Source organism: Lotus japonicus, chromosome 2, assembly GCF_012489685.1.
Source record: "Lotus japonicus ecotype B-129 chromosome 2, LjGifu_v1.2".
NCBI lineage: Eukaryota > Viridiplantae > Streptophyta > Magnoliopsida > Fabales > Fabaceae > Lotus > Lotus japonicus.
In genome coordinates, this window is record NC_080042.1 from 79,639,110 (window position 1) to 79,651,367 (window position 12,258).

At 35.9% G+C, this 12,258-nt stretch overlaps 2 protein-coding genes across 2 annotated transcripts; both read right to left on the bottom strand.

Moving 5' to 3' along the window:
* Positions 1 to 524: 524 nt before the first annotated feature.
* LOC130740021 (axial regulator YABBY 4) lies at positions 525 to 3,150 on the bottom strand. Its single transcript, XM_057592508.1, has 7 exons — positions 2,971 to 3,150; positions 2,715 to 2,849; positions 2,303 to 2,429; positions 2,143 to 2,191; positions 1,988 to 2,063; positions 1,768 to 1,872; positions 525 to 929 (listed from the first exon to the last, which is right to left on the bottom strand). Exons 1-7 carry the CDS (start codon positions 3,049 to 3,051, stop codon positions 852 to 854), a joined length of 651 nt encoding a protein of 216 aa, XP_057448491.1. The 5' UTR covers positions 3,052 to 3,150; the 3' UTR covers positions 525 to 851.
* Positions 3,151 to 11,344: 8,194 nt separating this feature from the next.
* Positions 11,345 to 12,059, bottom strand: LOC130740023 (ubiquitin-40S ribosomal protein S27a). Its single transcript, XM_057592510.1, has one exon. It carries the CDS (start codon positions 11,975 to 11,977, stop codon positions 11,510 to 11,512), a length of 468 nt encoding a protein of 155 aa, XP_057448493.1. The 5' UTR covers positions 11,978 to 12,059; the 3' UTR covers positions 11,345 to 11,509.
* Positions 12,060 to 12,258: the final 199 nt, after the last annotated feature.

Genomic DNA, 12,258 nt, shown 5'->3' on the forward strand with positions numbered 1-12,258 from the left:
TTTTGTGTGCATTGAAATAGATTCAAAATTGGACTACTAGACTTTAAACACACCGGATGGGGGAGTAAGAAGTGCAGCTAGCTTTATGTTTAATGTCTATTATTTGCATGGTTGTTTTGAAACATGATTTTTCAGTGTCTGTTTTTCAGCGTGAAAATTTTGTCAGTTTTATTTTCTTTACTTTATTTACATGATGAATGCTTAACTTAAATCATTGCTGCCACTACCATAATCACCACACTATTTCCAAAACTTATTCCCAAAATTATTTTAATCAAACATGTTTTTAGATATAAGAGAATGTTCTTTTAAGTCTTTATAATCAAACAAGCGCAGAATTTGTTGTAAGGGAATTCACCAAAAAATATGTTAGCTTCTAAGTAGAAAAAGGATGCATAACTGTTGAGTTGCAAATTTCAAGATGACCATGAGGGAAAAGGGGAGTAAGATAGTCTCAACTCTCAACCATCAAAATACCGAGATAGTTACTACATCATCAAGTGATGCTTCTTCAATTCTGTTCATAACAAAAGCCAAAAATAACTAGCCCTTGATAACATGCACCATGTCTGAGAATTAATATCAAGTAACTGTTAACAAAAACAAACATTTATGTGATCCCAAAGACTAGTTGATGGTCGATGGAGCTGGCATGCTAGAACAGAAAGGTGTCAGATAAAACTATAAACTATTAAACACTTCCTAAAGTCTCAAATTGTCATCTCTCAACCCTATTTAATTCGTTTTCATTACCAAGGACATCTTTTCTTCATAAGGAAAACGACTTAGACGAAACTTTTTATGTAAGACAGAAAAAAGCTTTCTTGCTATGTCACATTGCTGAAGTTCCTTCACTCAAACGGTGTCCTTTCCAAGATAGAGTTCCTTGGGACCTTTCTTCCTCGGAAACCTTGTCCTTCTTCATTGACCTGAAAGTTCCACACATTGAAGTGATGCAGGGGTGAAGTACTAGAATAGAAAAAAAAGGTTAGGCTTAAAGTTGAATGGTGAGTACATCTACTTTACCCTAGAAAGTTAGAACATATGAATGACAGTTCCAGGAAAGTGACTAGCTTCACACATCACAAGACTCTGATTTTAGGTTAGTGTTACTATGTTGTCTTATTTAGTGAAGTGTTAATGGTATTTTAGATCCTGCTTCTTCAAATTTCTTGTTGCTCATTGTTCTAGCACCTACTAGGTTAATTGTGAATGACGAGTACATAGAATTGTGTTAGAAATATAATATAAATTCATTCATGTGTCATTTACCTCAACAACTTAAGCTTTTAAGATAGTTGGTTCCTAAATTTATGACCAAGTGGTTTAACCTACTACAGTTTAAGCTTTTAAAAAGGTTAAGCTTAAGTTCAAATTATCTAAATGTTAAAAGTATAATCGTTTTGAGCATGCCATGTCAATCAATAGCATACACAACATTCGCCCCTGATTATTATTGTTTTATTGAGACTCTGCGTTAATTTCTATTGTCACATTGATTGGCGACCACCATAAGATAAGTCTTTGACATTGAATTAATGGAGCCTACCTCTATTATTCCCCTGTGATATTTGAAAGGGACAAGTAACACTAAAGATGCACACAGTGCCAAACCAAAGAAGCTCCTACTAGTAACAAGTATTAATTAGCTAAAACTATTTTATTTCAGTTATAAGAGAACCATATTGCTTCTTTTTTTTTTGAACATAACCATATTGCTTAATAATTGAAGAAACTACAAGGTTTTTCAAATAGTTGTGATCCTACCTCATCATCAAGAGGGTCCACATGGGAGTCAAGATCCGCAAGTTGATCATTCTGGCTACCTCCCTCTTCATCTCCTTTGCATTGAGTTGGAGGGAAATTGGCCCACTGAACATGACAACTTCTTTCAGGATCATGCTTTTAATAATATCTATCTTTACATAATCTCGCCACTCTTACAAGTGAGTTAAACTAATAAGCAGTTTAGAAAATAAGGCCTTACATTTTTAGCAGCTGTACTGAAAGCTTCTTTGTGAGCCATGTCAGGATTTTCAGCCTTGAGCCTTTTAATCTCTTCTCTGCATTAAAACAATGCTCACATTAGAATTCAAAATTAAAAACTTATGGTATATACTACTTTGTTTAGTGAACCATTACTTGATGAAGCGGTTATAAGCTGATGGTGTTCTCTGTCTCTTCTCTGGGGCTGCAGAGAGTCCATTCATCAAAGTCATGAATATAGAGAAAATATGAATTTACTAGCTTTAAACTTAGGAACTCATCTTCTTCTTATTGAAGTTATCATTGCCTTACGTACGTTTATTCACAAAATTGCTCATAGGAATCAGATCCTCTTCCTCACAATCAGAATAGGTCATCATGGATGCACCACTATGGCTGTTAAATGTCATGTTTGCATCTTCTTCTGCACTACTTTCTTTTGGCTGGAGAGTGGAGGCAATCACAAATGTATTTAGAGTTAAAAAAACCATTATGTGCATGTTTGAAAAAATTTCTACTATTGATTCTAAAGCTAGAATCAATTATGGGGAGAAGCTTATGTCAGTAGCTTTCAAGTACCATAATTGATTATGAGGAAAAATAAGCTTATACAAACACACTCTGATACAAACACCTACGTATTTAATATAAGTATGTGGATCATTGGACTCACTAGAACAACTAAAGTAAATAAACATAGAATTTGTAAGGGTAAGGTAATCTATCACCTGAAGATGAGTAAGAGATGCTAAAAGGTGGAATGGAACAAAAGAAGCTTTCATCATGTTAACAGAGAGGAGGCTTGTGCAGTGTCCGCATCTTACTGTCACCACCATTGACAAACTGCTGCATGGGACACTAACCTGCATCTCAGAATTCAAATTTGGAAACATGAAAAAAGTGCAATGCAGAAAGAGGTATCAAAACAAAATAAACATATTAAGAAGTGCAGTTCGAGTTTTAGTGACCAAAAAAACTCATTACCATTAAAATGGTGGTGCAGAATCCACATTGCACGTAGCATATCTGTTCTGGAAGATCAAAAAGATGGTTCAGTGTTGACATGGTGTCTTTCTGAATGTGGGGATGAGAGTATGTGTGTGTGAAAGAGGAAGAGAAAGAAGTGATAGAGAGATGATGTAGCACTTTTGATTGACACAAGGAGAAGGAAGCATTTATAGTTGAAGATGGACACTCATAATCAATCATCATCTCACTTACTTATGGTGATTTTCAATGCCGGAAAGAACTCCAACATTGATGCTAAGGATGTGGAGAGTTTAATTTTTTTCTCAAGCCTCATGTTGGGGTGTCAAATTACAGCCACGCCCCTGAGAAGAGGGACTATGATAATTTTACCTATTTGCTTGAATATTTAATATTGTCATGACTGAACTCCAAACGCGTAGATCAACTGATGTCATGTTGTTCTAGCTTAAACATAGGTCTCATGTTCGAGTCTTTGTGAAAATAGATGCGTTAAATACTTGGTAGGGAGAGTTTTGTCGTCTATAATGGTCCTACATGACGCAAACATAATTGACTCAATGCATAATACATGTGGTTTAAACAAAAATGTTGTCAATTTGTCATTGCTGGCAAACTTCTCCATACGTTGCAGTGGCCCAAAGTTCTATGGTACTTTTGCAGAAGGACTTAAGTACTTGTTTGTTTCATGTGTTGTTTTCTCTTTTATTGACACTCATATCTCTCCAAGCCCTCTCACTGTCCTAGATGAAAATGAAGGTGCAGAATACTTTTCCATAATAGGAAGAAGGGGAAATTTCCACAAGGGCACACAGAGAAAAGGTAAAGAGGCATCTTAGGATTTGTCTTTCCTTAAAGACAGCAAAAGAAATTGACCAATGGAAATGGATCCTCAACTTTCTGTGCTCTCTTGGCATGTGTCACTTCCCATCTATTTTTGTTTCATGTTGAGATAGGATTCTGCATTAACCACCTATCTATTTCATTCAAACCTTTACTGCAGTTTCATTTACTCCCTCCCATGTGATTGTACATGAGCTGCATTTAGAGGTTCATATTCATTCAATATAATCAAAACTAGTATAAATGTTCTGCGATCATGAAAATATCAATGCCTTTGGGCAGTGCAAGGTGGAAAGCTTGTTATCAGGATATTGACAAAGTACTGGTTTAACTTGAACATATCTTGAAGTGGATTACTTATTTTTCATGGGCCTCATTTAAATTAAAAGTTTTAATGTGAAAATTGCCCTTGCTGTATTATTGCAGTGTGCAGACAACTAACCTTAGCAATCTAATTCCTATAGGCCTAGTCATACTATATAGGATGACTAGGACTAGTATTTTCTTCAGAGAAACTAAGTTGTGAATATTTAAAAAAAAAATTGATAGAGAAGATAGCAAAAATTGTGAAAAAAATAACTAACAAAAGTCTTATCCCACTAATAAAGTTGGTTATATGGATCACACTACATCGTTGAACTCGATAAAAAACAAGATTTTGAGAAATATTATTGATAATGAGGTCATTTTCAACAATATCTTCCAAAATTACTTTTTCCCCCTCTACCTCTCTTCATAGGACTAATGACCATGTTATCAACTATTCTCACGGGTGCCTTTAAAGGTCTTCTTTGTACAAGTTCATACCACCTTAACTGATTTTCTTATGTAGTCCTATTAAAACCTATGTTAAAACCAACATTCGCTACCATAGAGGATTGCAAGGTTCGATAGAGCTATTCTTTAAACTTGGGAGAGAAAAGGGCAAACTTGGTGCTATAAAGCTCTTGCTATGCGCGACGTAGAGGGAGGGCCGGATTCACTTTGTGGATCTAATGTAGCCAGATGTACCTTACATTTTTGCAAGAGACTGATTCCACGACTCGAACCTGGTTGGTAAAATAAAGCAAAAATAGTGAGAAGAAAGAATAATATACAGTATATATTTACGCTCATATCACTTCTCTGTCCAAAATGGAATGAAAAATATTATCCCAACCTTTCCATCATTCTCCCTTTTCCTTCTTGACCAAACAGAAAAGTGCACCAGAATTCCATATTTTTCATCCTTCTCCTTTTATTCCTTCATTTTTCTAGCAAATAAATACATGTTTTGATCAAATAATGATGTCCTACAAACAAAATGAACGGAAGTTGTGTGGTAGGTAGGGAATCAAGAACGGTAGATATACTTCTCTTATTGCTGCATTATTCTAAGTCATTTTTGTCAATTACTAGTATAAATTAGATGTCCTTGGCTCCATGCAATTATAACTCATTTCTCATGGTTTCATTTTGGCCTTTTCTGCTGAGAAGATTTTGTATCAATCCTGAAATATGGTCCTGTTTCTCCCCTGTGCATTTATTATTGGCTTAAATAAGTTTTTGTCCCTAACCTTTACTAAATGCTTGGTTTTCGTCCCTCGCCGGAGTAAAGGTGGGCATTAGTCCCTAACCTTTGTCAAAACGTTTGGTTTTAGTCCATCCGGAGATTTGGGTCAACGCCGGAGCTCCGGCGGCCCATGTGGCATGGCCACGTGGATTAATGAGGCTATGTGAAATTTGTTTTTTCTTTTTCATTTAAATTTTAAAAAACTCAGAAAAATCCTAAAAATAAAATACTACTAAATTAAAACTCCACAAATATAATTAATAAAATAATAAAAAACGAAAAATGAAAATCAACATAAAAATAAAAATCAAGTCACTGAAGAACAATGGTGGGTTGGACTTGGAAGGAAAAAAAGGTAAAGTTAGTGTTTTATTGTCCAGTGAAGAGGAGAGAATGCAGGGTTTGGAAAGATGAAGGTTATTAGGATGGGAAAAAGTTTAACGTCTAGAGGCAATTGAATTAAAAAATGGAACTTGATGAAGGAAGCATAGTTTTGGGTGGAATCTGATGAAGCAGATCCAAATCCAGAAAAAAGAGAGAAGCACTATATTCAGAATTCAGAAACAAACCCAAAATTTCCTCATCCCCAACCCAACAACAGACCCAACACCCACTACCTCCCACCATCTTCTTCTTCACCTTGTTCTCAACCCAGAAACAGATCAGCAACTGAACCAAATCTCAACCAAAATACCCCAAACTCAGTGAGAGAAAGAGAGATTCCAGAGATAGAAAAGCGACGAGATCGGGAAAGAGGGAAAGCCAAGGGTCCTGCTAGTCATGGAGGAAGACAGGGATGATTGGAATCGCACCACCGCCGAGACCCAATCGCACCACCGAAACCCAATCCCAGCACCGAGACAAAATCGCACAGAAATGGCTGCGGCTGGAAGACAAAAAGAATGATGATAATACGTTAAGGCTTTTAACAGGAAGGGGATTTGAAATTATGGGATTGTTTCCAGGTTTTTAGGGTTTTAATTGGAATTGTCCCCAAAATCTGGATTGAGTGAAGAGGTTCTGAAAATGAGTTTGAATTTGAGATAATTTTGGTGATAGAATTCGGGTTTGAATGATTGAGTGATAGAATTCGGGTTTGAATGAAGCATGATGATTTTAATTTTTGGTTGATGAATGGGTTTTGGATTTAAGTTTTGATTTTGATTTGGTGAAGAAGATAAAAGAATTGGGATGAAGATGATGAGGATAAATTTATTATTTTCTGGATTTTTGTTTTTTTTTTTTTTTGTTTTTTAGGATTTTTCTGAGTTTTTTAAAAATTTAAATGAAAAAGAAAAAACAAATTCCACATGGTCTCATTAATCCACGTGGCCATGCCACATGGGCCGCCGGAACTCCGGCGTTGACCCAAATCTCCGGAGGGACCAAAACCAAACGTTTTGGCAAAGGTTAGGGACTAAAGCCCACCTTTACTCCGGGAGGGACGAAAACCGAGCATTTAGTAAAGGTTAGGGACCAAAAAATTATTGAAGCCTTTATTATATGCACTCCTACTTTAATTTAAAGTTCATTTATAACTCCTTACAATGAGTTTGGGAAACCTCTGTCATGGAAATAGTAAGGATTGAAAGGAGAATTTGATTTACTGATAATTCTTATGTAAAGTTTGGGGTTATTGCTTCCAAAAAGCAGCAATATCTTGCTATAATGGGTGCCTCCTATTATAGGACACTCAGAAGCAAAAATAATAGCATAAGCAAGCGATTAGCTGACCCTCCTGGATTTGAAAAAAATATATAGTGTGATGTTGTGAGATTTTTTTTTATCAAACACATGTATCCTCTGCGAGTGATAATCTTGTTCCGTGCCTGGACATTCACATTCTTGTAGGACTAATTCTCCAAAGATTTTTTTAAGAGAAATCAAATATGTACCACTTGAACCAACCACCTGTTGATTATACGCTGTGAGATTAGTTTACTATAGTCCTGTTTTGTGACAGCATGAGATTCTTTTTACTTGGCAGGAAGATATTGCAATAAGAACCTTCTTTGCCCGTGGCATGGATCCAAAGATGGAAACTTTTACTCTAGTTTTCGAAGAGAAAAGAATTCTTCTTTTGTTATGTTGCCATATGGACTACTCCAAGCAAAGCTGTCATTGCACATTAGGAATGCCTTGATGTCTTTGACACACAGAAACTTTTGCTTTCTACATGAACCTGAGAAAACTACAAAGCGCAAAGCTATGCATCAATTTTCTGGCATAAGTTACTATAAAGAGAGAGTAAATTGACCTTTGAAGACAGTGAGACATATCAGAACCTGAAGAGACTCTCTCATAATGGTGGGATGTATAAGTTCAGCCTCAAGAAAGGTGCTAAGTGTTTGAAATATTTTTGAAGTTTGAATCAAAATGGACGAATCAACTATCAGACCATTAAGCATCATAGTGACACACAGGTGTCACTGTTGTCAATTGAAGTCGGATCAATAGTTTCCAACTACTCTACTCAGTTGGCAGATGCACCTTCCTTTGTCAGAGAGATTTAGTTCTATGTTGTTTTCCCACTTTAATTCAAGCTTATGTTGTTTCAAAGTTTGGGTGTGCTCTATACGTGTTTGAATTATAGTAAATGCTACTAATAATGATATAATCATGGTCTGCCAGTTCCCACCAAATATGGGACACATTCATACATTTAGATTATGGCCTGGATAGTCACTATTATGAACAAGTTTGCTCCACATATGATGATATGACCAAACAAATATCCCAAGCACTTGAGCTAAAAATCTGTTTTGTTTTGTTGAGAGTGTGTCCTTGGATGCTTCTGGATTTACTTGTATTTGAAAAAGTTTGATTTTTATTTGTTAGTGGGTAAGATATTTTCCCTTTCTTTTGATTTGGTGAGTAAATTCCTAAAATCATGAAACATTATCTTTTATTTTATCATTTTTAAGTGTATTTAAATTTAAGTATTAACATTTGACAAAAGATTAACGTTTGCAGAAATTACATTACTTTCCTCTAATCCTATTTTCTTCCCGGGTAACTTTCTTCTTTTATAAATAAATAAAAAATACAATTAGCATTAGAGCTATCTTCTTGAGGGACATGTGTGTGTTTTGAGTTTCATGGATTTTAAAAATAAAATTTCTCACACCGCTCTTTCAGTATTTGAAGGGGAAAACTATAACTCTTAATTCTTGGGTAGTGATAGTGGAGGCTTACCTGACGGCATTCAATATTTGGAAAGCTATGGAAGAGGATTGTAAAGCACTTTCGATACCAAATAGGTAGACCATTGCCTAGATTAAAATTCATAAGTAGATAAAAACAAAGGCGTGTTTTTTCTACTCAAACTCACACGAATTATGGCCCTCAAATCGGGATTATCTGAAGGAGGAATATGTTGAAGCATGCAGGTGCACATTTTAATGAGGGAATTTCAATTGCAAAGGATGAAAGTGTTTCAGGAAATCAAAGAATACTCAATGTTAAGGATTGCCAACAAAATAAGGTTGTCGGGTAGTGGTTTTTCTACTTCCATAATTGTTAAGAAAATTCTGGTAACAATGTCTGAGAGGTATGAAGCATCTATAACTTCATTGGAGAGCATGAACGATCTGTCCAAAATCACTTTGACAAAAGTACTGACCCCAAGAACAGTGAAGGCTGATGAGAAGAGGTCATGTTATAAAAGGTGCCCTTCTGACGAAGCATTATGAAGCTAGATCAAGAGAAATATTTTTTTAAGAAGGGACAAAGCCTTGTGCTGCTAAGGCAGTGGAGAGAGCTGTGTTGTATTTGCAACAACAAATTGGTCTCAAATATGTTTGAATAACCCTGAAAGTGTTTAGGAAAAGAGAGTAGTAGAAAAAGGTAATCAATATTTTGGCACCTTTGATATTTGAGACTCCCTAAGGCAAAGACAATTAAGAAATTGCATTTGGATGCTTTCAAATTTACTTGTACTTTAATTTGTTTGTAGATGAAGATATTTTTGTTTCTACTGATTAAGTGTAGTTCGTAAAATAATGGACCATTTCTTTTTACAAAGTGTAATTAAATTCAAGTAACATTTAAGAAAAATATAACATATGCAGCAATTACACTAGTTTTTTCTAATCCTATTTTCGTTCAGGTTTCAGGAAATAAAGAGCTTTCTCAGGTGGGATTGGCAAGTGTCTGTCACTTAGATGAATCCCAAAGATCGCAATAGAGCTTCCTAACGAAAACTGATCATTCTTTATCGTAAGGTGTTAAAAAATTAGGAGTTTATGAACTTTTGGAGTTTTGGTCCCAATTTAGTGCTTGGAAAATTGTAGTTTTAGACTTATGTGACTATGAAGCAAAATTATGTTCATCCAACAATAAGGTATGAAAATTAATCGAAGAAATGCAAATAAAATTGAGTCTTTGAATCAATCCAACCTAAATCTTATCTCAGCAATAATCCTTTAATACCTGTACCACCCACACTTAAAGTTAATGTTAGAGTAGGGCCTACTTGAATATAGAATAGAGAACACTTAACGAAGTTTATCTACTATAAAGACACAAGGTGCTCTGTGATCCGCAAGAAGCTAAATATCCTATACCGGGTAGGGAAATGTACTTTGTAAACTCACTAAATCAAAGAACCTTGGACAAAGGACCCCTTCATATGAGCCAAATTTTATCTAGTCACTCATCATTGTACAAAATTCATAGCATAACCACTGAAAAATTTCATAGCTACAAGCTGGTGTGACGCTCAATGGCTACAAAAATAAAGCCCCAAAATATGTTTACTCATGATAGGAATCCAATGACATAACCACTACACTTTCATCACTAAGAGAACCACTTATAACACACGTATTTCACATAGTTCTATTGGCAGATCAATCAAATAAACCATTAACTCTGAACATTCATGTATATCACATGTCCATAACAAGTGAAACGTATCCATTACCACTATGCTATGTCTATATATTATGAAGATCATACTGTCACCCCCACTCTACATGACTGTTGATTTTTTCTATCCATCCCAAGTGAAAGTTGGCTAATTAGTTTCTATCCTTTCAAACCTTTAGGATTTACACTGAAAACATGATTTATAGTAAGGACAAATGCAAATAGCAGCATACACTTACTAGTTAGAAATTGCAGAAAACATCAAATAGGGAACAATGCAAATAGCAGCATACACTTACTAGTTAGAAATTGCAGAAAACATCCAAGATGGAACGGATTGCTTGACGAACTAGACACACACAAGCAAGGGTAGGTACCAGTTTAAAGACAAACCCATCAATAATCCTAACACCTATTTCAGCCCCCTCACTCACAGTGAGTCCTCTCAAGCAACATGACAATAAAAAGTAAAAACAGTACACTACACATTCAATTGGCATTTCATGCAATTTTTTAAAGAGTATTGTAAACTATAGCAATGCTGAAAAACACATTTTTGATGCAGACGGCTTTAGTTTAAATTCAGACATCTTTTACAAACAGAACAATACAAGTTAACTTTCAAGTTGTTCAAAGTTGAAACAAAGAACATTTTATTACAAAGATGATCAAAAAGTCACACCAAAAACATTAATTTGAAATAAAACGAGTGTACAGAAAATTCATTTCTTCATAGGATTTGTTATGTACAGATGAAACTAATCTACCAGATTAAACGATTTAGAAAGCTTATTAACTAAGAACAACAAGACAAGGAAACCCAACTTCCATATTTCCGATATCTTCTAGGATGCATTCCTAACACCGCCTATAATCGCTAACACCACCTATAATGTCTAGAACAAATCAAAATGGAAGACCATCAAGTTGTGCCCAAATCATATATCAATGGGCATGAAAACACATCTGCTAAAAACCACTTCTACTTATCTCATTTATATGAAACAAGACAGTCACCTATTAGAGCAAAGCCAGCAGCACAGCAGAACAATCGCATAATAATAAAATAATGAAAAACCTTAACAAGCTTATACCCAATTAACAATATATGAAAGGGAACCATAATTAACCAACACAAAACAGTGTTCACATAAATTCCAAAACTATTAAAACCGAAATATCCAAACAGTCATAGCGATTAAGGTAAAATGTCTACCCACTATTCAAACATAAATGACCAAAACTTCATAAATTCAAATAGAGAAAAACTCATTACGCAGCAGCCTTCTGGTAAACATAGGTGAGCCCGCACTTCCCACAGTAATGGCGATCAAAATGGTTCGCCATGAAAGTCCCAGCACCGCACTCCGCATTAGGGCACTCCTTCCTCAACCTCTGAACCTTGCCAGAGTCATCAACCTTGTAGAACTGCAACACAGCGAGCTTAACCTTCCTATGCTTGTGCTTGATCTTCTTGGGCTTGGTGTAGGTCTTCTTCTTGCGCTTCTTAGCGCCACCGCGGAGACGGAGGACAAGGTGGAGAGTGGACTCCTTCTGGATGTTGTAGTCAGCAAGTGTGCGGCCGTCTTCCAGCTGCTTCCCGGCGAAGATGAGACGCTGCTGGTCCGGTGGGATTCCCTCCTTGTCTTGGATCTTGGCCTTGACGTTGTCGATTGTGTCGGATGACTCCACCTCGAGGGTGATCGTCTTCCCCGTTAGGGTTTTCACGAAGATCTGCATCTTCGGATCGGAATTAGGGTTTTCTCTCGCTCTCTCTCGCAGTGGCGGCAATGGAAGTGGACGAAATGGGATATCGTACTGTGCTAGGGTTCCTTGTAGCATTTTATATAGTAGCGGATAGATAGGGTTTTAGAGTGTTGTATTTTTGGGCCTCACAATTTTATTACATGAGATGGGCTTCGAAGTAGTGGGTTCTTATGTGTATTTTGGGCCCATCTAATTTTCCTCAATCACTACATACAGGGTTGTGAGATTTTTTTTTTGGTTGTTGTTACATTAAG

Coding starts and splice junctions, on each gene's coding strand:
- LOC130740021 (XM_057592508.1), bottom strand. CDS start 3,051: ATGTCAACACTGAACCATCTTTTTGATCTTCCAGAACAGATATGCTAC. Junction 2,192..2,302: donor GAGCAATTTTGTGAATAAAC/GTACGTAAGGCA, acceptor GACTCTCTGCAG/CCCCAGAGAAGAGACAGAGA. Junction 2,064..2,142: donor GCTTATAACCGCTTCATCAA/GTAATGGTTCAC, acceptor GTTTTAATGCAG/AGAAGAGATTAAAAGGCTCA.
- LOC130740023 (XM_057592510.1), bottom strand. CDS start 11,977: ATGCAGATCTTCGTGAAAACCCTAACGGGGAAGACGATCACCCTCGAG.